Genomic DNA, 26467 nt, shown 5'->3' with positions numbered 1-26467 from the left:
GCTCGTCTGTTATTGGTTGGGAAGGTTTGGTCCCGCCTCCCTTAAGACCGGGTTTCCCTGCCGTCAGTTTCACCTGCCCCTGTAGCATGGGGACTGTTCCTGAAGCGTTTCCATCGGCGGCATCCATGCGGCGCCGGGACTTGGGGTCATAGGGGTGGCCCCTGATGTCTGGGTTCTTACAAATCCTCGGCCAGGGCCTGTTTCCTGACAAGGTTCCCGCCCACTTCCCAGTCCGGGTCGGCAACTACAGTAAGGTGGGTAGCTAACCCCGCCGTAGCGTTCTGCTGGGGCGGCTCCGCTCCCGTCAGGCTCTCAGAGTTCGTCCGATGTGTGCGAGTTGGTGGCTTTTCCCAAGTCCGCTACCGGCACCTCTTCACAGTCATGGAAGGGCATTCAGATTTTCTCAGCCAATCTACCCTTTGTCCTGGTCTCCCACAACCCTTTTATGACAATGGAGAAATGTCTGATGTTTGTGGGCATAAACATTGTGGTGCAAATGATGCTTTTACTTAAGCTTTGTTGCAGTGCACAATCCAATGCGAAGGCTATGGATAGGATTGCCCAAAGAGTTAACCGCTGGAAATGATCTTAGTCTCCCTTCCCTTCCACATATCCATATGGCTACCCTATCTCAAATACCCAAGATCTTTGCAGGCGAAGCATACTTGCTTACACAACTCTCCATTTGTCTCTGGGTTCCATTGCTGTAAACTTTGGGGTAAGCTAATTTGTTTGGTTAGGAGCATGGTGAAATGTACAGCTAAACTTTGGTAACTTGATGTTTTGGCTTCCTGTGACAGCAATATACTCTGACCATCCAGTCACATCCCTCCGCTTCTATACAAATTGCCTCTAGCACTACCACAGTGGATGCAGTGAGAATGCAGTTTATAGGAGCTCCAGTTGCCACAAGGATGCAGATGGAGTCCCTGCAAAACATAACGCTGTCCTATTTGAGCTCTTTATTCCCCAGGGTTCTTGACCCTCATAGTCTTTAGATTGGCTGCTTCTTGCTTTTGAGTGGTCTTACTGTTCTGCCTTCACATGTGGCTCACCCGTATCCTACTGTGATAAGGAGGACCCTCCCTATTGTATAGTGGGAATTTCCTACAACCCATGTCAAGAACTACACTGGAGACCTAATGCAAATACTCTACTCCTTGGGTTACCTTTTCTATGCTGTATTTGCAAGGCGGATCCTGCACTGCTGGGGGTTAGGTGGGGCTGGACTGTTTTTCAGTCTAGGATACCTTCAAACCTTTGTACTCGTAAATGTCATGGATCTGGAGGCAATCTTCTTGAGCTCAGAGCTGTTCCCTGCTAAGCATTTAAAAAAATGTTTTGCTGTAGACTGACAAAACTGTGATCAAATTTGAACAAGCAGGTGAGAACTCGCGGGCCCCAGTCTCATCTCTTCAGGGAGAGGTGGCTGTGAACTCTTCCATGGATTCAGATCATCAACCCGGAACGATGTGCAATGTGGCAGCTAACCATAAACTACCTAGGGCTGTGGGTAAGGAGACGTTTCTTTGTCTGTTACTCCTATATTATGGTGGCAGCCCATGTATTCTGGTATCTCGGATGCTTTGCTTTTTCAAAGCCCCTGAAGCTTCCTCACACTTGGTATGAACATCCCACTTGTATCAAGGAAAGGCTAGGCAGTTTGTACTGCAAGTACAAGATGCACCGCAATGTGTTTCACCCCGGTTATGTTCCAAAGCTTTTGTACTGCGCCAATTACCACTGGCGTAGTCTTACAGCGCTGGTACCTTGTCTGAGAAATTGTCTTTGCCAAGGGTAATCAGGCCGCAGTCTGTGGAGAATGATCAGTGCCATAGTTCTAGGGTTCAAGGTGCAAAGCCTTGTGGCAGTGAAGTTTGTGTTGCGGCAGGAGCTCCACACAATCATGGCCGCAATCCAACCAGCCCGGCCAGAAATACAGGTATGCTTCCCAGCCTGCTCCTGCAGAGCAGCGCCATTGGCTGGGAAGCACCTATTGTTGCCGCCAGGACCAGAGCTGAATGGCGCAGCCGGCCTCACTTCCAAAAGCCCACTTAAAAGGCCTGCTGCCTGCCTGGGCGGGCCTGGAGGCCCCCAACCTTTCTGGCTCAATGCGGCGGCCGCTTGGGACCTCCTCCCAGATTAACATGGCTCCTGGACCTCCTCCCACCCTTGTGGATCGCGAGAGTGATGGCAGAACTTTCTAATGCCTCCTCCTCCTCTAACATCTGAACCTTAACTGTTGGCTTATCATTCTGCCTTTCTCCTTCCTACTCTCCTTCTCAGACTGCACTTGTGTTCCTAATAAAATACTCTTCCTTGTGGGTGTGGCTTTTACATCACTGCATCCATATTGCTTTGCATTGTGAGCTGCTTTGTGAGGGAGTGCTTTTTTCCTTAATTTTTTGTTTTTGTTTGTTTTTTTTGTTCACATCTTCCACCCTTTACATTCATTATATGCATTGCACTTGTGTTCCTTTTTGGATACATTCCTGGCATCCCCAGATATTGCTCTGCAGTTGTGCCCTCATGATCTACTAGGCCTCCTAGAGACTGGCCATGACTGTGCAGTGCAGCCCTCCCTTTTTTCTACTTCCTCTTTACATCTGCAGTCACTTCATTCTCTGTGCCTGGCGTGCCTCTCCCACCCCTCCCCCTCCACTCCTACTACATGTCTCATGCACATATCACTATCAGAAACGCTGTCGGGCACGTATGATGAACTAATTGCCTTGCTCTTCTTACCCTATCCTCCCCTCACCCCTCTATCTTTTTATGTATAGCTCTGGCATTATTGAAATGACCATCGGGCATGTATAATAATTATGCCCTATGTTGTGATCAGTTTGTTTTACTCTTTATTCTATGTTGTACGTCCAAATTGCATAGCACTTGCCCATTCTGAATGTTCGAATGCCTATTAAGAATGTCAACTCTGTTGCTCATCTACTCTTCCTCCCTGCGCTGGAGTACTTTGAAACGCTTTTTAATGGTATAAGGGCTATATAAATGACTAATACATAAATCAATATACATTTGTGATTCGGGAAGGATCAGAAAGTGACAGATGCTGGAGTACATACAGCTAGAAATAAAATGGCTTGTTTTCAGCCTTAGTGACCTAGAAGTTAACACTTAGTTCGTCTTTCTCTGAAAGCCGTCGGTTTGAGCGACCGATTGGGAAAGAGATTAACATTTTGGGGTCCACATCTTTGTGTTGATTTTGACTGCCGATTGCGTAGAGAAATTATGCTGGGCGCCTGCTTGTGATGCATGTGACAGTCAAGATTACCAGCGGCCCCATTCAAAGGGCAAGGGGGTGCAATTCCACTGTAGAAATGGGAGCGTTTTATTGAATTGTAAAATAACCTAAGTGGACCTCTAAGTCTATAGAACTACGTCAACCAGCAACTACTGGGGTGAGCATACACCTTGGTGTGGGTAGAATGCAGGGTTTGTAATAACCAGTAATTTGCCGAGATATGCAGCCCGCAGAAAAACAAACCTTGAACTATGCAAAAAATACAATTGTTGTTTCAGTAGGCAATGAATGTAGCTCTTGGGGCATCTAATAATGACTAATATGCAGAGACAATAAAAGCACTGAGGCAGAGGTTCCTTGGGGTACCATAGAATTAATTAATTTCCCAGCGCATTATAATGGCGGTGAATCGGGGAGGTGGGCGGCATCGAAATGACAGAAAATATAAACTGAAATAGCACTCAAGAGGGACTTGTAAACGACTGGTGCGGTCTAGGTACACTGGTCATTCGGGATCAACAGTATTGACTTCTCAGTGCAATCGTCTTTCCTGCTAAATATCGATGCATGCATGTCGCTGCGTTTGAAAAGTTGGATTCTTGTGCAACCGAAACATTACGCATACAGTTCTGGAGTTTCCCATTTAATTACTCTGGAAATGTTATTTTATCATGAGTAAACGCGTACATTGGGGAAAGTCATTGATCATCATTTCCAATACTGTGGGTATGATTAAGTGGTGCACTCATTAATTGTAGAGAGAAACTTTAATCTACCCCCCTCGTTAGGCTTTTATAGTGAATAATTGCTCCGGTGGTAGGATTTTTTTTTATCTTGACTGAATTTGTTGATTTTCAATGAGTAAGCACTTTTAGTGTTTATTACAGATTGTTTCCTTCCTTTTATGCCCACTACTTCCCCTTGAAATATGAAATAGTTTAAATGTCCCCTTTCAGCTTCTGTTTATGACGTTAAATATAAACCTCTTCGCATTTGTGTTCCTCATGCTTTTTTCATTTAAAAGAACCAGTATTCAGATTGTATTCTGTAGGCAGTCTAATCGATATACTAATTGAAAATTGGATGGCCTAGTGTGTTTAATGTTTTTGACTGAAACGTTTCATAAGACATCTTATGATGAAGGAAAATATAAACTATAGACTACTTCGCACAAACGTAAGATGTGCAACAAGAGCCTTGTATCCCAACTGGAAACTGAGACCTCATTTGGGAAAATGCTTGCAAGGTGCTGAAGAAAGGGTGGCATTTCAACCTGTTGCGATTGATCAGAAAGGAACGCTTCAAGTTCAGGAGTGGAGTGCTTTGCCCTTACAGTTGGAAATAGACGGTAGGCCTCTTTACGAGTATGGAGGTAGCCATGCCCTTAATAAAGGCATGATATGATAGTTTATTTATATATTGCCTATACACAATGTGTTTCAAAGCGCTTCAAGGCAAGGGAGGCAACAAGGCAAAATACAATTACATTCTTACAGGCCATGAACAGTAAGGATGTGAAGTTAACTATCGTACTCGGCCTGGCGACATTTCAGATAGTGCAAGAGCTAGGATATAGGTAAGGAAGGGAGGGGGAGAGTGGGAAGGAAATGGAAACAGGCGACTACCGTACTAGGCCTGACGACATTTCCGGTAGAGCCAGAGAAAACAAGAGGTGAGAGAGAGGGGTGCAGAAAGGTAGGGGATGAACAAAACAAGTGACTATCATACTAGACCTGACGACATTTCAGATGGTACTGGAGGTGGGGTGGGGAGGAAAAAACCAGTAAGGGTAGGGGGGAGGAGACAGACGAGGTTGCTATCAAACTAGGTCCAGGGACAATTCTGATAGAGTAAGTGCATAGAAGAAAGTAAGGGGAGAAGATAGGAAAAGGGAGAAGGGAATGGAGGCGAGAACAGAATTAGCAGTCAAAAGAGTGGAGAGTGAATACAATTGCAGAAGTCAGTAGTAACACATAATGTTGCAAGCCAGGATACAAGATGAAGATGGGAACAGCATGATTCAGGGCCACCATGAGTACAAGATGCAAAGGAAGTCCAGCATGAGAGTTGAGATAGGGTGACGCACCGTGAATGAATGAAGTCCATAAAAGTAAAATCCAGCACAGAGGGAGTAACACATGTTGGTGCATGCTTACCTGCTGTCTGAGCAGGGGGTCGCGCCCTGGGTTCTCTTGGTCTGAACAGGTCCAAACAGGAATTGCCCTTTTCTTCATCTGCCCTTCGCTTAAGACGCCCGGTTGAGAGACACCCTTGATCTAATAGTTAAGAGCAGTAAGGAAGAGGCAGATCTAAGAAGGTGGGTGGTGCTTAGGCCAGGTGACCTAGATCCACTTGCACCTGCTCCCCATCTGCAAAGGAAAAGAGGCTGGAGGGCTCCTTAAGTAAGGAAAAAGAGCGACAAGCAGGAAGGCACCAGGTGGGTGGGGCTTAGGCCAGGTAACCTAGATCCACTTGCACCTGCTCCCTATCTGCATGGCTGCCTCCATACCGGGTTCCTCCAATGAGGACTTAGCGGGCTATTTCAACCTTGGAGGACCTGGTAAGTCCTCATTGGAAAAACTCATCCCCATTCCCATTTGAGCCCCCATAGGGCTCAAATGGGAATGGGGAGGGAGCTATAACGGCCCGTTATTAGCTCCTTGTTCCCCTCGCGGGACCCGCTAAGGACGCCTGGTAAAACCAGGCGTTTTACCAGGCGTCCTTACCGAGTCCCGCAAAGGGAACCTCGTAATAGGGCGTCCCGTAATGAAGGGTGCCGGTCCCGTACCGGCAGCCTTCATTACGGGAGCGCCTGCCTCGTAATGAGGCCCAGTGTCTTTAACAGTGCTCATAGGCAGAAGACAACCTGAGCCAGCCTTTAGGAAGAATATGCCTCTGAGAAGTAGGGTCCTCTATCAAAGTATATCATAGCCACTTTTCTGCTGTGTGCAATAGTAAGGGGGTTTACTCCCCACATTGATATAATACTATCGCCCCTGTACTTTTTCTCTGTTTTTCTCTTCAGCCCCTTCCCATTATTGCCCCCCCTTTCTTGCCTTCCCTGCACTCCCTTTTTTTGCACAGCATTTTCTCGCCCTCTATTGCCACCTTTTCCTTGGCCTCTGGCTCGCCTCTTCTGCCCCCCTCCTTTCCTCGCCTCTTCTGCCCCCCTCCTTTCCTCGCCTCTTCTGCCCCCTCCTTTCCTCGCCTCTTCTGCCCCCTCCTTTCCTCGCCTCTTCTGCCCCCCTCCTTTCCTTGCCTCTTCTGCCCCCTCCTTTCCTTGCCTCTTCTGCCCCCCTCCTTTCCTTGCCTCTTCTGCCCCCCTCCTTTCCTCGCCTCTTCTGCCCCCCTCCTTTCCTCGCCTCTTCTGCCCCCTCCTTTCCTCGCCTCTTCTGCCCCCCTCCTTTCCTCGCCTCTTCTGCCCCCTCCTTTCCTCGCCTCTTCTGCCCCCCTCCTTTCCTCGCCTCTTCTGCCCCCTCCTTTCCTCGCCTCTTCTGCCCCCTCCTTTCCTCGCCTCTTCTGCCCCCTCCTTTCCTCGCCTCTTCTGCCCCCTCCTTTCCTCGCCTCTTCTGCCCCCTCCTTTCCTCGCCTCTTGTGCCCCCCTCCTTTCCTCGCCTCTTGTGCCCCCCTCCTTTCCTCGCCTCTTGTGCCCCCCTCCTTTCCTCGCCTCTTGTGCCCCCCTCCTTTCCGCGCCTCTTGTGCCCCCCTCCTTTCCGCGCCTCTTGTGCCCCCCTCCTTTCCGCGCCTCTTGTGCCCCCCTCCTTTCCTCGCCTCTTGTGCCCCCCTCCTTTCCTCGCCTCTTGTGCCCCCCCTCCTTGCCTCGCCTCTTGTGCCCCCCTCTCCTTTCCTCGCTCCCTCTGGCCCCCCTCTCCTTTCCTCGCTCCCTCTGGGCCCCCTCTCCTTTTCTCGCTCCCTCTGGGCCCCCCTCTCCTTTTCTCGCTCCCTCTGGGCCCCCCTCTCCTTTTCTCGCTCCCTCTGGGCCCCCCTCTCCTTTTCTCGCTCCCTCTGGGCCCCCCTCTCCTTTTCTCGCTCCCTCTGGGCCCCCCTCTCCTTTTCTCGCTCCCTCTGGGCCCCCCTCTCCTTTTCTCGCTCCCTCTGCCCCCCCCCCTCTCCTTTTCTCGCTCCCTCTGGCCCCCCCTCTCCTTTTCTCGCTCCCTCTGGCCCCCCCTCTCCTTTTCTCGCTCCCTCTGCCCCCCCTCTCCTTTTCTCGCTCCCTCTGCCCCCCCTCTCCTTTTCTCGCTCCCTCTGCCCCCCCTCTCCTTTTCTCGCTCCCTCTGCCCCCCCTCTCCTTTTCTCGCTCCCTCTTGCCCCAATGTCAGTTTTTGTGTGCGCTCCTTCGGAGCCCCCGTCCATTCATTTCTTACTCTCTGGGGCCACCAACATCATCTTGCCCCTCCTTACTTGCCTCCTCCCGCTTTTCTCGCTACCCATCTGGGCCCACCTCCCCCGCCAAGGGTCCCCTCCCGCCCCTGGCCCCATTCTCTGGGCCCCCCACGTGTGGGCCACCATTTCCCCCAACCTCTGGGCCCCCCTTAAACCATCAAGTCTTGGTCCCCTCCCTCCATTGCCCCACCACCTCTGGATCCCCTCCTTTTTCTCGCCCCCAACTGCCCCCTCTTTTTCCCCCCCACTCTGTCATGCCCTGCTCCCCCCCCCCGTTCCCTGGCCTTCTCTGATCAGCCCCTACTGACCATGTCTCAAGCCTGTGGACGCTGTTTGTCTCTCTCTGCTTGCTTGCTTCAGTGATGAGCCAAGTGCTCCCTCACCTATACTGATCCTCACTAAATTATCACTTACTTTGCAGAGAAGTTGGCTGAAGCACAGCGGCGGTCTGCCACGCTTCAGAATGAGCTGCAGTCCTCTCTGGATGCTCAGCGGGAGAACAGCGGCATATCCACTGTGCGTCAGCGCAGAAAGCCCGTCTTCCACCTATCACATGAAGAACGCGTGCAGCACAGGAACATCCGTGACCTGAAACTGGCTTTCAGTGAGTTCTACCTCAGCCTCATCCTCCTGCAGAACTATCAGGTAGTGTTTTTGTGGGATTGGAATTGTATGCTACCTTTGCATCTTGCTGATTTAGAATTACTTGGTGTTTGGAATGAGAAGTCCATCTACCAATTACTTAAACTTTTGCAGAATTCATTTGATTTATTTATTTCATTTGTTGATAGCGTCCAAACCTGGAAGTATCACAGCGCTAGGTTACACTGGTAGGAAAAAGACAATTGACTAAGAACAGTTGCTGGTTTACATTATTAGTACGGTTGCAGCAGTAATGGTAAGTGGGATAGAGTTGGGCGTATTTGTTGAACAGAATAGTTTTGAGCGTGACCTTCTTTAGTTCCGGAAACTCCTCAAGACCTTCCTCTTCCCTGCTATCCAAGCTCTCTGCTCTCTCCATCTCTCCCTTGCAGCTTTCTGACTGGCTGCCTTACGCACCGCAGAGTCTCACCAGTCCCGGCACCCCCGCCAGTCCTCTATTGCACTTGCCTCAGGGCCCTATACCCACCCACCTTCACAGCACTTAGAAATAACCCTGAGAGTGGCGCTCTCTGCACTTACCCACCGCTAGCGACTGGGTGCACTTGGACCTCCCCCTCCCTGTTAGTCTATGCACTTGCACAATCCAAATGCAACCTGCTGAAGATTCTGTCTCTTCTGTTTCTCCCCTGTCCTCTGCCCATAATTTGCACTGTAAAAAACTGCAGAATCGCCGTCAGGCCTATTTTCTGTGTCTCATCTGTTAAATGTATTTATGCACTTACTCGGCTTGTGCAGATTATTATCGTCTCAGAATTGCAAAGGCTCTGAGCGACTGTTGCTTTTTCCCCTTGTCCCCAACCCTCCTTGAGAGCTTTCAAGCACTTTCTCTTGTATAGGCGCTATATAAATAAACAATACAATACCATTTTGAGTTTTTTTACGGAAGAGCAGGTAAAATGGCTCGTCTTTGATGGAGGGAGAGCATTCCAAAGAGTGGGAGCAATAAATGTGAAGCTGGCTCCTCTCGCTCTTTGTCTGGTGCGTCTGGACATCGTAAGGGAGAAGGAAGAATAGGATCTCAGGCTGCGGGGATAGTGTTTTTTTTGGAGGGGCGCGCAGTGAGGTAAGTGGTGCAGTATTGTGGATGCAGCGGTGGGTGATTGAGAGGATTATAAACTCAATACGTGCCTTGATGGGCAGCCAGTGAGCTACATGTCTCACTAGAGGGATGTGGTCAGATCCTTTTAGGCCCCACACAGCTCGACAGGCGTTATTTTGGATCAATTGTAGTTTGGTTAGATGTTTGGAAGTTCCAGCAAGTTTGGCGTTGTAATAATCCAATTTGCTGCCGATAATGGCCCTCGCCAGAGTAAGGCAGCTGTTTGGGGAGAGGAATTTTCTGGAGTCGTTGATAAGTTTAGTGGAGTAGGCGGTGGAGGAGGCAACAGCTTTTACGTGTTTGAACATAGTGAGTTCAGAGTCTAGGCGGACTCCAACGTTTTTGACAGAGCTGGACACGTGGGTGATATTTCCATCACTGGAGGAGAAGGCAGGGTCTAAGTGTTTGAGATGGTGTGGGGAGCCTATGAGGAGTAGCTCTGTCCTGTCATTCAGGCATAGGTGGTGGGTAGCCATCCAGGCCTCAATGATGCTGTAAATCTGGTTGATGTTTGCGGAGTCGAGGCAGTGATTACCAGTGAGTTTGAGGAGAATTTGCGTGTCATCTGCGAAGTTGGTGTAGGGGATTTCAAGGCTGTCCAAGTGGTCAAAGAGCAGCTTAGAATAACCTGCTTTGTTTTAGAGAGGAGGCTGGGGTTAGTTTTACTTCATCTTTCATATAGGCAGGAGGAACAGCATGCCTACCCCAACTACGTTTGACACTTGTTTTATCAAGCGTAGAGAATAACTTTAGATACAAAATGATTGTACAAAGACACAATAAAAATGTATTGGCCTACAATTAAAACATGTAACCTCCTCCTTTATTGCAAAGGTAACGGTGCAAATAAGCAGGGAAAGCTCAATATATCCTGCAACTCAAGGGCAAATATGAGTTGGTTGTCAACATGGCCCTGTTCCTCGTTTTGGCTTACAAGCGAAATCTACTCTCCCCATGCCCCCAGCTTACCAACCACCATGAGTACCTTAGTTTTAATGTTCCCATTGTTCCAACCTGTTTTGCAGATGGACATATTGGGTCCTAACCAATGGTGAATCATGTTAGTTGTAGTCCGCAACTGATAAGACAATCGGGCAAAGAACGGTGATAAAACTGTTTTAGAGCGCAGCCCAACTCGGTTTAAGGGAGGTGGCTGTGCATTTCCATACTATCTTCTGGAATTCAAGCCAATTAAAGTGGGTGAAAAGGACAGCCATTCTATTGTCATAAAAGGGGCTTAACAGTGGGGAGAAGCCCCCATTTAGTGTTGGTCTGTTTTCACTTGCTAACTCGATGGCTGCCATCTTTTAGGGTAATGTGGGGGTCCTTTCTACACAAAGCCCAGTCCCTCTGCCTGGCTCACAACTGCATCTGTGGGCCCTGGCTCCTAAGGGTATAGCCACCAAAGTTGATAGGCATGCCTCTTGTAGCTGCCAGGACCTCCTTCCCATATCTCAGCACTAACGGCATTCATCCACCCCCTACTTTTGGAGTCCATACCTAGCCAGAACAAACAGTAGTAAGTGGCTAAACTAGCAGATCCAGCTGTTACAACCTTCACCAATCAACCCCCATGATTCATCCCCCTGACTATTGTATGCAGTTACTAATCTACACTGCCACGCTATTTACATGCTTGAGGCTGCTCCCTTGTGCTAGTCTTAACCTGCCTTTACGACATACCTTGCCCAAATCTGGGATAAGGATTTAGCTACAGCTCCAATTTCTTTCTTTAAGTGGTTTCCAGTCCACTTGGTTTTAACCCTTGTCTCTTATAAAGCATCCTATTCTGCCTTCTGGAACACTAATTCGCACATCCATACTGCTGCCCCCAGTTTGATTTGTGTCCTTTGCCAGGGATGAAACCCACTTTACCCAACACTCCATTTGGAACTTGAAAGGCATTTCCCTTAAGCCTGCCATTTTCAGCCAACTTCCCTATGTCCCTCCTTGGGGTAATTTCTCATTTGGCTGTGGGATTCCCCATTTCAATTTAGGGTTTGTGAAACTAACACCTAAATGAACCTCCTGCAGTCCACCTTTCTTATTTTGTAGCTGCCCTAAATCTAAGAGAATGTGTGCATGAACACCTGAGATGAATGATCAGCTACACCACACATCCCTTCAGCACACCAACCTATTCAATAGGCGCCTTATCACCCTGGACTGCCATCTGCTGTGTAGTCTATCCTTCCAGCAGTGTTATTGCCCTGATCAATTTACACCTTTTACTCTGTTTCCTTACATGCTCTGTCTCTGCCCTCCAAGAAGTGGCCAAGCTCAAATGGCCTCTTTCAAGTTTTCTGCAGATATTCTTTTATTTTTACCCAACTGAATGCAGTAGCGGATTGGTGAGATTCATTCTGCCGTCTGAGGATTTTACTATAAAAAAATCCATCACCTTTAAAAGCCACTTTGTTGGTCCTGCTTTTATTTAAATAACTTGTATTGATTATGGTACCTATTCATACATTACGGATGTCCTGCCAAATGTGCCAATTCCCAATTATTTGGGGAAAGATTGTTGTGGCAACTGTGCTCCATGATGCACCAAGATTACTCCTGTTTGTAGGTAAGACTTTTCTCCTCATCAACAAAGCATATCCTTTGTAAAATGTGTATGCCCTAAAATAGTTAGCTGTGTACATATGGGATTTATATAGAGTTAACTTGTTTGGTTGGCAATGGAGCGCTCCTAAAAAGAAAAAAAAATGTGGATAGCAGTAGTAGCAGGTGGAGGAAGGGAGAGAAGTTCTATTGGGTGTGGGAGGGGGGTCAATGGGCGACGGTGTTACTTGAAAACAAGGATCTTCAGTTAGTTCTTGAAGTGCAAAAGAGATGGGTTCCTCCTCTTTAGTGTCGGTATCCTCTCTCCCGCTACTACTCCAGCCTCCCCTTGTCCATTTTCTTCCTCCCCCTCCCTTCTCATCCACTCTTTTCCTTTTTCTCTCATGTCTCCTTTCTCTCACTTCTCCTTCTGATCAGCCTGGAACTCCCCAGGCCTTTTGGTCTACATATTTCATTCTGTCCCGTTCCTTCATATCTTTTTCTAATTTTCCTGCACCTTTTCCCCTTTATCCTTCTCCATGTGCATATGCATATTTAAGCATCTGTAGAAACACGTTTAGACAATTTTCTTATCCAGTTTACAAAGCGCTAATGCATATGTTAAGAGGTTGCGAGCGCCAGTCACACAGGAGTTGGTTAAATTACGTAAACTAATTTCTACAACAAACTTATCATGCACTTATTGTTAATTAGCTGAAGTCTCCGTTCATGTTTCACTCATACATAGGTGAAATTCTTTCCATATATGCTTAGGACGAATAGCCAGAGGAATAAGTAGCATGTAAGTCACTTTCCTAGCATTTGTAAATGTAAGTTCTCGTAACCATTCAGAGAGCATAGCAGCACTCATGCACTTTGAGGTTTTTAAGATTTTTTTTTGGGTGATGAGACATGCAAAGTTAGAGAACCTACGCTCAACAATCAACACCTTTCCTATATCTGCAAGTAGGTATTTTGTTGTTGCACGTGTCGGTGGTATATCTGTAATTGCAGCTAATATGTTTGCAACAGCTGTCCAAAACACAACAATAAGAGGGTAGGACCACAACATATGTATGAAAAGGTGCAGGCGACCCATGACATTTGGGACACGCTGTACTATTATGTAGAGAACGTGGCATTTGTAGCTGGTACGTAGTGTGATCTACTGAGGACTTTAATTTGGATTAAGTGATATCTTGCATTCAAGGATACTTTGGTTAATTGAAATCTCCTTCTCCAGGTCTCATGGGATAGGGTACAATTTAGGTCTGATTCCCAAAGTGCTCATACAGAACCTGGAGGGGTAAGCTTTGCTAAATTGTGATGAGACCAATTTAGGGTGGTTTGCACCTTGGGTAATGAAGTCAATTGTGTACATTGAATGCAGCCTTCATGCGAAAGAACTGTAAAGTCAGTATTGGATTGTTAACCATTGTACTCGTGAAAGTTTCCAAGGAAACAAACTGCTCCTCTTGAATCATATCCCCCATGAATAGTGTGCCTTCCTTGTGCCAACTTGATTACACTGTTTTCCTGATTAGGCTTAATATCTTCAAAATCCCATACGGGCAGGCAGCGGCTGTAGGGGATCGACGTCACCATTCTTCTGGGCCGGGCATGTTCAATAGCGTCTGGTCAATTCTTTTGTGTGAGGGGCATACATGATTTCCTCAAATATGCGGGAGCGACTAGCATAGCGAGGGAGCCCGAACCAACCCAGGTGGGATTGCGGGGCGAGGCGGTGGCGTTTCCCCATAAAAATGTTAAAAATAATGGGTTAAAATGGTGCATTTTCTAGCACAGTTTCTGTGAAGAATTGGGCAAAAAGCCACAAAGCTTGCACTCGGTTTTGTACGAAACACATGGAAAAAATCAAATCCACGCAAGTCACCAACAGGGCTTTTTCAGAAAACAATTTCATGTCTTTGCACACGGTGTATGCAAGTATAAAAAAAAAAGTAATAGCCATGCAGACTACACCCGCAAATCTGATTATTATCATGTAGGTAAAAACATCTGTTGGCTTTTTCCAGTACAAATGCCATCCTGCAGTAAGTAAGTCTATTCAAACTGGATGCAGGAATGAAAGCCATTTTAACATAATAACAATCATGTTTGCTTTACCCCTGATGCCCAGTAAAAAATACCATGCCACAGTAAGACAATATAGCTAGACTGGATCTGCCAATGTATGCCAGTCTAGCTAAGTAATAGCACTCATCATGTTTGTGCTACCGTTGATGCCGGAGGAAAATAAACATGCCACTGTTAGAAAGTATAGCTAGACTGGCTGCACCCAAGTATGCCATTCTAGATATGTCCTAGAATGCCAGTGCTGCCAGTAGCAACCCCTGTGCCCCAAATAATCATCCCTCCCCATACACTCTATGCAGGTCGGGCATACACTTTCGTTCACCCAGGGGTTCAATCATGCACCCAACATATACTCTCTCATTCACCTGTGCATTCATACACACATACATAAAAACAAACATTCACACATTTAGTGTCGGACACATACACACAACCCAACTTGCATGTATGCAAATAAATTGCACAACATACACAATACATTTTCACTTACCTCGCACCTTCAGAACAGCAACACCGAGTGGAAGCCCGCCCCACTCGGGACGCACTGGCTGACCGATGAGGAGAGGACTCCTCCTGTCTGTCAGCATGCTCCTATGCTAGTAGCGCAATGAGGCAGTATGGCTGACCTTCCTTCGCCTCACTGGCCTCTCATGATTGTGCATATTACTGAAAATACACTCTGTTTAAAGATAATCAAGAAAATAGCTACATTACAGCGAAGAACTGTTTTTATGTGCATTTTCTAATATTCGTAGTGTTCCTAAAAATCCCAAACCACAAAGTATACCAATGTTACCACATTTTGTCTTGTAAGTAAGACATTCAAATGCTTATAGATATTTTAGAAAGTCAGAAAAGTTTGTCTGTAGACATTTGCGGGACAGTCAGTAGGCAGTTCAGTTATAATGAAAATTCAGGTAAGTGTTATGAAAGTTCAGTGCAAAGAGCAAGGCAATCGTTCTACTGGCAACAATGGAGGGCTCCACACAAGGAGATTCAGACCCAGGTTCAATGACTAAAAGGGACTTGGAAAACATATTGCAAAGATGGAATCAAGCCCTCTTGCCTGTCAGGGGCTATTGGAGAAGGGCTGCAGGCTAAGATTTAGGAAACCAGGAGCAGTGACATAATGGGCTTCAGAAGATCCCCCAGAATTTAGACCATGTTGCTGGAAGAGGTGTGCGAAGCCCAGGCGTCGCAGACGTTTGTTATGGTGTTGGATTTTAACTTTTGTCTCAGTACTTGTTCTTGTTGTTTGGGTCTGCAGTCTCAGTCCCTGGAGTGCTGGCTGAGCAAAGAAAACACTGTTCATGCTGGAAGACCATTAAAAGTGACACACTAACAGCTGGACTCAGCACAAGTAGCAACAAAGAAATCCAATAGTGACTGTATAAAACAGGTCACTGGTTGCTATGGTAGGAACAAAGGACTGATGGACTGGCCATTGGAGGATGACTGCTGCAGGATTCCAGTATGGGTGTTCAAAGAAAAAGCAGCCGAGGGTGAAATCAGGAGCTCCTAGGACAGCACCAAAGGCTGCTTTGTAGGAGGATAAAGCTGTTCCTGCCAGATTATGACTAAGATCCGGAAGCAGAATTCCCTTGGATGGTGAGAGACTGAGCTTCACCCACAGGAGGATCAGGAGTCAACAGCAACTCGGATCCTCTGAAACATTTCATATTCTCCAGTGACTTGCACAACGACCCAGGTATGTTCTGATAAATAGCTTGGAGTACCCACAGATATAAACATAAAAAGGATACCATTCCATCCACAATTTTTGTGGCCATCCAATCCGGGTTCGGCAAACACACAGGTAAGTGCTTTGAGGTGTCTCTGAGATCCTCTGTTAGCCTTAACCAGATTTCATTCAACCAGGGAAGCCTTCATAAGCTCTGAGTCAATGACCAAAATGGGCATTACCATTGTGTTGAATCACTAGGAAGACCCTCTAAGATAATGAATAGATCAAAGGGCTTTAAAAATGAGTTGGTTGCCATTTTGCACCTTTACAAGGCACAAGTGGATGCCAATGTGGTAAAAGGTTACACCTTGTTGCAACCGACGACTAAATAAAAAAAATACTTAGCTGCTGCAAGTGTGTGACCCAACATACTTTCTTGGTGAGAAAGATCACTGAGGTACTGTGGGAGTACATCTGCCCATGTTGCCTTATGGACTACTAAAGGCACCAAATAAAACATTAGTTATAGCTTTCAGTGGAAAAAGCCTCACTTTCATTGAAAATAGTTTGGGGACACATACAGCAAAAAGATTGGGGAACTGCCTAAGTTAGGTCAAGATTGCATTTTCTTTTAGGTATTTTTTTGCGGTCTTCCTTTTTGGATGACTTTTGGATGTCTTAAACCTCCATTTCGTTGTTCTCCTCCTCCGATGGTACAGATGACTAAGTTGAGGGACAGGGGGGAATTAAGTTGTAGACCTCGTTACAATGTCTTGGACCCCACAGGACACAACACAGGAAGGGCAGGTGATGGTCACAAGGTTAGGAACCAGGTCACCAAAAGAATTGCTTCAGGTATATTGCTGCCTGGTCCTTTTAGTTGCCTGTAGTACATAAAGGAGGTTTTGGGTGGGTCTAAAGGTTTGGAAACTTAACCGTCCGAGATATGACCTAAGATGCACTAAGCTATTCAGGTCTCGTAATGGGGACTGGTGGAGGTGGGGAGAATTAAATAGTTTGAGGGTGGTGTTTGCAACCTCACTTGAGAGCTCAGTGTGAGTTGTGTTGGGGTTTGCAAACATCGGATAAATGATCCGTAGCCCTGCGGATTAACTGAGGCCTCTTTGTCCAGTTAAGTGTTATTGACGAACGAGTTGAATTGAAGGATGCGATTGGCAGTCCATTAAGGCGTTCAAAGTCTATGGCTCAGATCAATGTTGTGGCATTTTACTTTGATGCAATTGAGAGGCAGGTGGCAGGCTGGTATGTTCACTGTGCTTACTAGACAAAGTGACCAACTAATGCACTCCCTGGCAGATTAGAGGAAAAATTGATGGCAGGTCCGGGAATGGTAGGCACCCTGAGTGTGTTATTACCTTGACCTGAGGGCCTCACTGTTGAACATGTAATCAGCCAGTCCTGCTGCTACTCAGCCATGGCATCGATGGTCCTTCCAACCTTCACAGTGCCACAGGTTTTGGGTTTTCTTTCTCCCCTAGATCAGCTTTACCTCTGTTTTCTGCTTCATGCCAGTGTAACCAGCCAGTGTAAACCAGTCTCCACTCAGGTCTCCAGTTATTTTGCAGCTTCTGGTGACACCTTCTGGAACAAATACTCTACCGGCCTGAGACCACCACTTAATGGACACTTATTTTATCACTTAATGCACAGACGTGATCCGCAGCAGACTTCACAAAATATTTGTTAGCCCAAAAAATGACTTTTACAGTTGGTTTCTGTTGCAAGCGGTTTTACAGTTAATCTTTCAGACGGGCTTCTTTATTTTCAGTAGAAATATTTCCAGGTGTCCTTTTCTGCTTGAGATATGTTGAAGAGCAATACAGCGCAGGCCGGAATTGGTGGGTGCTGATCTGTTTAAGTTCACATCCAAACTATGGGACCGAGTTTTGTTCAGTGTGTTGCATGCCATATAGGTTACCCGAGCACCCTGGATTCCCCAAGAAGAGTGATTTCCTTATCACACGGTATAATAAAAAAAAAGGAATAGCAGCATCCCACATCATAGCCCAATTTCACCACTTCTGGCTGCCCACTGGATGGTGTACACTAAAATGCTGTTGGTTCCGTTTTAGGAAGCTCCGTATTTAAACAATAGTATTGTATTTAAACAACAATCTGTCAATGTACCAGGCCCAGAGCAGTGTGGGTGGTGAAGCAGTGCTGGTTAATCAACCTGCTCAGAGATAAATATGGTATTTGTAGAAAGAGTGCCGTTTAATCCCTTTGTAGGTCTGAGGGAACCTTTTGAGCGCTAAACTATGCTAGTCTTTGGCATTGTCTTAGGCAGATGAAAATCTTCTAGTACTGCTATGGTTTACTATTGCCCTAATGGTAGTGTCACTCCACTCTTTCTGGAACGCAGAGGTGTCAGGCAGAGATGTCATTGCTCTCTTGTATTACTTCCACACTGGCGAGGTTGCCAACTTTGCCACAGTCTCCTCATTGGATATGCTAGCAATAAATGAAGTACACCAGTTCTCTTTGCGGAGGACATGGACTTCTTAGCTAGGCCTGAAAGGACTTTGGTAGCACTCCTGACTCACAAAGCTGAGTGGGAATCACTGAGAAACATTCCTAAAATGAGTTTTCAGGGTTATTATAGTGGATTGACAAGAGTGTTTGCCTCAGTCATTGAATGGGATGTATTTTCATTAGAGGGGCAAATGTCTGGATGGCGTCTCCTGCATTTTAAAACTGGGTAACCAGTCATTCTCTTTAGGCTTCAATAGTTTGAATTTGCAGGTCCCCTGGCCTGGCATTCCGGGGGCCATGTGGGGGTAGGGGGTTTTGCTCAGTCTGAGGTTATCTTCCCACTAGTCCTCTTAACATGCCCAACCCCCCCGCTCCCCCAACTCCTAGTCCCAGATGCGAGGGCTTCACAGTCTGCAAACCATTTTGCCCCATCTGGCAGGGCTTTCGTTGCCCAGCAGTCTGGCTCACTTCTGTCCAGTTTCTTGTAGGTTTGCTGGGGTGTCAAAAGGAGGGACCTTTTACCTCTTTAAGTGTTCTCTTTTTGATCTCTTGACTCCACATGCCACACCTGACTAACTTTGTACTTAATTCCTGATACCAGCTTAACGCTTTGCACTTTTCTTGTACAACCTCATTCCTACTGGTCTGCGATGGGTAGGGTATGTGGGTGGGTCTGTCCGAGTTTCTTCTGTTCTCTTTGACCTTTGTGGTCTTTTCCATCTTAGCCCCTGGGATGCTTATTCCCCAATCATATTCATTTTTCTCTCCCCAGTCCAAGCGATATTTGCTCTTTCCCCCTCAACCCCAAGCCTAGGTGTCTCTCTCTCTCACCTCTCCATGTCTCCCCGTCTTCCTCTCCTCGCGTTCTTTCTCCCTCCCTCCTACTTTCTTCTTTCTCCACCTCCCTCTGTGTCACGTTTCTTCCTGGTTTCTTTCTGGCATTCCTCCCTCTTGCTACTCAGAATAGGCCTTTTTTTATCTGTGGTCTCCTCTTGGATTCTCAAGAGTTTGGGAATGCCTCGAGGGGAGCGTCTGGTAGTTGACGGGTTCTCTACATACTTGCCTGCAGCCTCCTGAATCTGAGGTAATGTATGCGGGAACAAAGCTGTTAAATTCGTGGGAGTCCATGCCCCTGAACAAGTTGGTTTGTGAGCAGGGTTCCCCAGTTGACACAAAGCCTTTATGCCCTTCAACGTCTGTGGTTTGTAAAATGGGGGTCTCTGGGTATTCCACTGTTCGTCTCTGCAACACTGCCGTCGGCCTTAACCCTCTTAAAGATGCCTTGTTGACTATACTTCCTTTTTGACTAATACCTGTAAGCTCACAGGTGAGGGTGGGGATTTCCCAGGGAACCCTCCCCACTTCATCCTCGCCTCCTCATCACGTACAGAGTGGCTGCATCCGGTCACCTTATCCTTCAAACATTGTGAAAGTCTGGGTTTATGGCCATGGGCAAGACCAAAAATCAAATTGAAAACTGTGGGATTCACCCATTACAGCAAGTGGGCAAGTATGATTACTGAGGGTGCTCGATTTATTTTCTGGTTTGTCGTCTAGGCATGCTTCAAAAAGCATAATGGCCCTAGGGTTGTCTAGTTGGGTTCTGTTTCAAAAGAAAATATGTGATGCTTGCTCAGGGAGGCATTGGAGGTTTATCGGGATGGAGGCAATAGGTATTACGTAACCCCCTTACTTCAACCGATTTCTCCAGCGACTACTGCTTAGATCCCAGAATCTGTTGGGGACACGTTCTGTCCGGTCGAGTATGGTCCAGGGGTCACAGGTGTCGCTTTCAGACGTGGAATTTAGTTTGTCGGTCCCGGTCCTTGTCATTAGGAATATTGGAGTTAGAGTTTGAGAGGATACGGTTGTTCTGTGTAGAGAAGGAAGAACTGTTTACCTTAAGAACCGTCCATATATCTTCTCTCCACTAGTACTCCATTCCTTTTTTACTTCTTCTTTGTGACTTTACAACAAAGAAGAACCTATTTTAAAAAATATTTTTTTCTGCTTCTCAAAAAAAGAATAATTGATTGTTTTCTGTTCTTTAAACAAAATTGTGAATTACAACTGTGAGTGTTTTAACAATTTCTGTTATACTTCTTTGTTATTACAACCTTTATGCTCATCAGGATTTTCTTTGTCTAAATAATAAACTTTTCAAATAACTTTCTAGAAATTTGCCCTTTTTGTTTTCAGAGAATTTCATAAAAATGCATGATACCAGAGTTTGGTACTTTTTTGAACAATTTAATCATGTTGATTTTGATACATAGCAGTAAGGGATCTACGGTGTTATTTTGGTCCCGGTGCTTGAATCTGTTTCAGGCACCTTCCAGCTGAACACCTTTGCAGAGAATTTGATAAGTCATTTTATAACGCGCCTGTACACAAGTGTTTCTAGGCGCGACAAGCCAGAGGGAGGACAAAAACAATCTTACTAGGCCTTGTCATTCAGATCGTGCCGGTGCGATACGCAAAACTGCAGGGAGGGAGAGAAAGGGAAAGGGAAAGTGCCAGGGGGAGGGAAGGGGAAAGTGCAATCAGGGCAGCAATGCTCGTAAGTGCAGGTAGGGCAGTGCGGCTCTGGGTAAGTGCAAGGAGGCAGAGCAATGTAGGGTTCCAGATGCAGACCCCAAGTGTGCAGTAGGCCTGGAGGCAGTGCAGGGGCTACTGGTCAGGGGGTAGTCTGGTACCAGTGAGACCCTGAGGGTAGCCAGGCAACCAGTCAGCGGGGTAGGGAGGAAGGGAGGGAGGGAGAGAGGGAGGGAGGGAGAGAGGGAGGGAGGGAGAGAGGTAGGGAGGGAGGGAGAGAGGTAGGGAGGGAGGGAGAGAGGTAGGGAGGGAGAGAGGGAGGGAGAGGGAGGGAGAGAGAGAGAGGGAGGGAGAGAGGGAGAGAGAGGGAGAGAGGGAGAGAGAGAGGGAGAGGGAGGGAGAGAGAGGGAGAGAGGGAGGGAGATAGAGAGAGAGAGAGAGAGAGAGAGGGGGAGGGAGGGAGGGAGGGAGAGAGAGAGAGGGGAGGGAGAGACAGAGAGAGAGGGAGGGAGGGAGAGAGAGGGAGGGATCTCTCTTCCACTACCATTAATGGCAGCACTAAGCGGGATGTCCTTTTGGCGGGCTTCTACTCACCTTGCTGCTGCATTAATGTCTACTTTACAAACAGAATCCTAGTTCAGGGCCCTCAGGTTAACAACCTTCTCTTTGACCGGATCGTGCCATCTCTCACCAACTGCCTTCCTTCTCCTGCCTCTCCCCCTTCTACGCTCCTGCTTCACCACCTCCGAGGCCAAGGACAAGTCTTGCAGTCCTGTTCTGGATTAGTTGCAGAGGTAGGCTGATTGAGAAAGAGGCTGTTGCAGTAGTCCAGCCTAGAGAGAACCAGGGCTCTGGAGACATGAGATTCTGGGGGAAATGGAGGAAAGTAAGAATACCTCACAGGAGGTGCAGTTGGTAGTGGGCCTCCTTGGCAAAGTCTGTGATGTGAGGAGAGGAGTCTAAGATGACGACAAGGTTTTATCCAACAGGAAGGAGAAGGAAGAGGGCCCAAGGAGGGTGGCCAGAGTGAAAGAGGGAAAGCGGGGAGCAGGGGTCACAATGAGAAGGATCTCAGTCTTACTGGCATTAAGGCAGAGATATTTGGAGGCACACCACTCCTGAATCACGGATAGACAGTCGGGAATGAGCAAGGGGAGAGGAGACTGAGGGTAGCCTGAAGGAGAGCAGAGTGTCATCCACAGAACACAAAGTTCAAGGAGAAGGTAGAAAAAAGGGGGGTCGAATGGTCCAAGTAAACATTGAAGAGCCAGGGTGGGAGGTTAGAGCCATGGGGAACACCACATGTGGAAAGAGAGGTGGTGGAGAAAAAGGACCCAAGTTGGAGCTGGGAGGGGTCGGTCCAGGAGGAAGGAGGTCAACCAAGCCAGAGCCCGATTTGTCATGCTCATGTTCTCACGGAGATGATTGATCAGGATGGCATGATTGACTGTGTAAAAAGCAGAGGAAAGATCAAGGAGGTTAAGGACAGAAGGAAGGCTAGAATCAAGGTTAGTGAGCAAATCTTCACAGGTGTTGAGGAGAGCAGTTTCCGTGCCGCTGGGTGCTCTGAAGCAAGGCTGATGGTCATGGAGACAGCCACCAGATTCAGTGTGGAGAGTAAACTGGGAGATGGCCAGCTTTTCCATGAGGTTGCACTGGACAGGATGGAGATCGTGGGGTAGTTTGCCAGACAAGAAGGATCGGCAGAAGGCTTTTTCAGGAGGTGGTGCACAAGGGTGTGCTTGACGGGAGAGTGAAAGTTCCAGTGGCAAGAGTGGTTGCAGAAATCGTCCAAGGTTGGAGCGAGGGTGTCAATGTGGTCCATGATAGTTCTGAAGGAGCAGGGGAGCACCTGCTTGGACGATACTTTCATAGATCAGGCTTCTCTTGAAACCTTGGCAGGAATGGTTGGAAAGAAAAAGGAGGAGAAGAGGGAGAGTCAGCCAGAGAGGGACCAAGTGAGACATAGAGGGAGAGGAAGAGGAGAGAGAAGACAGGATGTCCTGAGTTTTAGTGGTAAAGTGAGCAGCCAGAGCTATACAGAGGGACCGGGAGGGAACAGGAGAGGTGGAGACTGCAGAAGGATTGGCCAGCCCCTTGCAGATTTTAGAGTTCAGCCATGTTGTAGGCCGCAATGATGCAAGCTTGGATGTGGGCTCTCTTCTTGGTCAGGACAGATAGTCTTTATTGCCTTTGGAGCAGGCGCCAGGCCAGTTTGTCAGAGGATGCGCCCGATTCCCTCCACTTCCTCTCAGTCACCCTACACTTGGCTTTCAGGGCGGTGAGATTGGAGTCATACCAAGAGTTGAACTTCGAGGTAGGCTTCAGACCGATTCTCCTGACGAGGGCAAGGACATCCAGAGTGTTGTAGATAGAAAGATGCAGGTTAGAGAGGACTGTGTCAGGGTGAGAGTCAGCCGCAGGCTTAGGAGGAGCAGAGAAAGTAGCGGCAAAGACCTCCACTGACACACGCTTCATGGGCCGAATGACCGAGAAGGTAGGTGGCAGTGTCTGAGGAGATGAAAACATCCAAGGTGTATCCAGCAGAGTGTCGAACTAGAGGGTAGAATGGAAAGAGTGTCGCAGAGGTTGCAGAAGAGCCTGAGGAGGGATTGGAAGAGTCCAGATGGATTTTGAAGTCTCTGAGGAGAAGTTGTGAGGTAGAGGCAAGGAGAGAAGAGGAAAGGTCAGCCCACTCTGAGAGGAAGAGGGTGACCTGACAAGGTGGCCTGCAGACGGTGGCTACAGTCGGCGAGAGGAGCCTGCAAACCAAGCATTCCAATGAGGAGTAGGCCTGTGTAGGAATGACAGAAGCAGGGACCCACTCCGGAAAGATCAGAGCTACTACACCTCCGGGTCAGATAGTTCTGGGTTCAGAGAGGATCTTGTAGCCATCAGAGAGGAGTGTGTCAAAACTCGTGACAGAGCTGGCCGTGTACCATGTCTCAGTGAGAGCAAGAACATCCGGGTCAAGTTCTTCAAGGAGGTGGCATATGTCAAAGGAGTGTTTGACAGCAAAGCAAGAGTTGAGAGTAGCGACATGGAGCAGATTAACACATTTGAAGGACTTCTGTGTAGGGGTACAAGCTTGAGGTACGCCCTGCGGAGGTGGTAGCAGGGGCCGAGAGTGGGCAGTGGAGGTAGGAGATGGCAAAGTAGCCAGAGAGGATGATGAGGGTGACAGATATGTGACGGGGGAGCCAGAGAGGAGCTGGTAGGAGTAGTAGAAGGAAGGTAGTTGATGAGACGTGGGAGACGCCCATCAAAAAGGAGGTGATTGTGCTGAGGGCCCAGGACCAAGACAGTGCCATTCAGATAGAGATTATCTTGGAGGAGTGGAAGGAGGCCAAGAAGCCCGCCCACCGCGTGCCACCATTAATGGGAGAAGAAAAAGGAGAGGGAACAGAGACCATATGAGGGGTCCATAGGTCTGGAGAGGGAACGACAAAGAGGATGTCGATAAGTCTGTCTGGAGTAAGCACTGATGCAGGTATGAGCGATAGGGAGGCCTGGGTTGGAGACCAGGATGTCCATCTTGAACTTCCTTCCTGATTTAGTGAGAGGGATAGTATACCAGATAGAGTAGAAGTTAGAGGTTGCAGGGTGCCGGGGGAGGGGGGGGGTTAGGTCAAACAGGAGGGAACACACAGAAGGGGCAGACAGGTACACTAAACAGTACAAAGGGTACCCCCAGAGGGGCGGAGTCCTAGAGGGTTGGAGAGAACCTAAAGGACACAGTTGACAGCGCAATAGTAACCGCAAATGAGGAGACCTAGAGAAAGGACTGAGAACACAAAGTATGGCTAACCGCTGGAAGGGGAGACCCTAGGATTGTGCAGGGACAGAGTACGGTATGTCAGACGGTTAGGTGGAAGTATGTGCAAAGACTAGGAAGTTTAGTAGAGAACAGTAGTAGCTGCTCCCCCTTCTTGCACCTTTCTTACTTTTAGGACGCAGATGGTAGATGGCTGCGTCGCGCGATCACACTCTGCGCTGCTACCCCTTCGCTGCCAAACACCTGCATCGCACACCACTGTGGCCTTGTGCTGGAAGGGCTTTGCCGCAGAGGGTCAGATACTCAGTTCTTAAAGTTTTGGATGCATGGACGTAGGCGCAATGTTATTGGGTATCGACGAGCAGCTTCTCATGCGCACCTGCATCACACAACACTGCGGCCTTGTCCTGTGAGAAAAGATGACGACTTCTGTGACGCACACTACCTGCAGGTAGTATGCGCCTGGCCACCTCCAAGGAGCGAAGAAGATTGATTGCATTGGGAGTCCCCATGATCAGGCAGCAACAGGTGATCTTCAGTGGACGAACAACGGAGCAAGTCCTGCACAGCTTCTGTTGTCACAGGAAGGCTAAAGATGAAGTAGCAGGCGCCTTGTAGTACAAGCTGAAAATCTTCCAAGTTCCAAGGATGCACTTGGAATGTCAACGGCTGCAGTCCACCAGAGATCAGGCATAGGAGCAGGGCTTCACCGGGACTTCAATGGAGTTGATGATGGTCAGCTGCAAAGGTCATCGTCTGGTCTTCAGTGGCTGCCATTCTTTGTAGAGGTCTTGGCTCCAATGATGACCTGTGGAATGGCTGTGCGAGTCCTCCTTTTATCCAAGAATTGGACTGGAAGCTCGCCCGGGCCCACAAATGGTAAGGATCTGCACCATTCAAACTGGCAGTGGCTATCCAATCCTGGATAGCCACTGGCCACGCCATCTACCCAGCAGCAGACATTCAGGCACCAGGATGTGGACTAGGACCAGACAGTCCCAACCCCAACAGCTGTCCACACACTGACCACTCTTGGCCCACGAAAGCAGTAGCTTTCCCTAAGAAAAGGGCGTTTCCTTTAAGCCAATTCGGGCCCTGTGAGGGCAGGAAGAAGGTCCAAGGGATAATATGGCCAACGGACAGGCAATAATCTTGTGGCACGGCTATTTTAGAGTGCTAGCCACTCTTAGTAGCCGTTTGCAGTAATTCCAAAGGTGCACGAGTAAAACATTCAAAACACTGTAGGAAAATATCTGCTGCCACCAAGCCCATCCTGGACATGTTGCATTTGTAACGCAATAGTTACGAAAGAAAGAGTTTGAAGGATACAAAGTATCCTAACCACACCTCACTACACTTTAGGGTGATGTGTGCAATTGTAAAAAATGTAAGAAATCAATAGACAGTCTCTCAGGACTGATAATCTTTTGGACTGATCAGTCTCCCCATCGAAATGAGCACAAGGAAAGCAAAGACTTCACTTCCCTGCAAGTCAGGTCATTAGTCAAAACAAAGCAAAAAGAAAGGGTGTCCCATAGAAGTCTATGAAAGGAAGGCCACTAAAAGTCTTGAATCGGGTGGCATATATCAGTGGTAAATGCAGTAAGCATTTGACCAGTTTGGGGAAATATACAGGGTACCAACTACAATGAAGTTAGGAGTTTGTGTCCTGGTGCTCGTGAAGGGGAGGAAATGTGGGAGTAGGTAGAGCGGGCTCCTAGTTTTAGGAAGTGGTGCTTAAGGGAAGTTTTGAGTGAGTGGCTTGTTAAAGCATTTTTGATGTGAGGTGGAAGGGAGATACAGTTGTGCGGGGCAAGATGGGAGGGAAGGAGCAAGAACGAGACAAAGTGAGGGTGGTTGGAGAGGATTAGGAGATTAGGTAATGCACTAAAGCGAAGGGTGTGGAGAGTAGTAGATCATGTTTGCAAG

The 26467-nt window shown here is 47.7% G+C and overlaps 1 protein-coding gene across 1 annotated transcript in view; it reads left to right on the top strand.

Annotated features, from left to right (window-relative positions):
* Window positions 1–26467, top strand: part of XPR1 (xenotropic and polytropic retrovirus receptor 1) — a 1026978-nt gene that overhangs the window by 428557 nt on the left and 571954 nt on the right. Inside the window, exon 4 of the mRNA XM_069641450.1 lies at window positions 8067–8290. Within this exon, the coding sequence (XP_069497551.1) occupies window positions 8067–8290 (224 nt within the window). The remainder of the gene's footprint in view (window positions 1–8066; window positions 8291–26467) is intronic.

The sequence above is a fragment of the Ambystoma mexicanum genome, chromosome 1q (genome assembly GCF_040938575.1).
Source record: "Ambystoma mexicanum isolate Mex_15411 chromosome 1q, UKY_AmexF1_1, whole genome shotgun sequence".
Classification (NCBI taxonomy): Eukaryota; Metazoa; Chordata; class Amphibia; order Caudata; family Ambystomatidae; genus Ambystoma; species Ambystoma mexicanum.
Note: the sequence above shows the minus strand (reverse complement) of the source record. Positions and strands in the feature narration are given on the sequence as shown.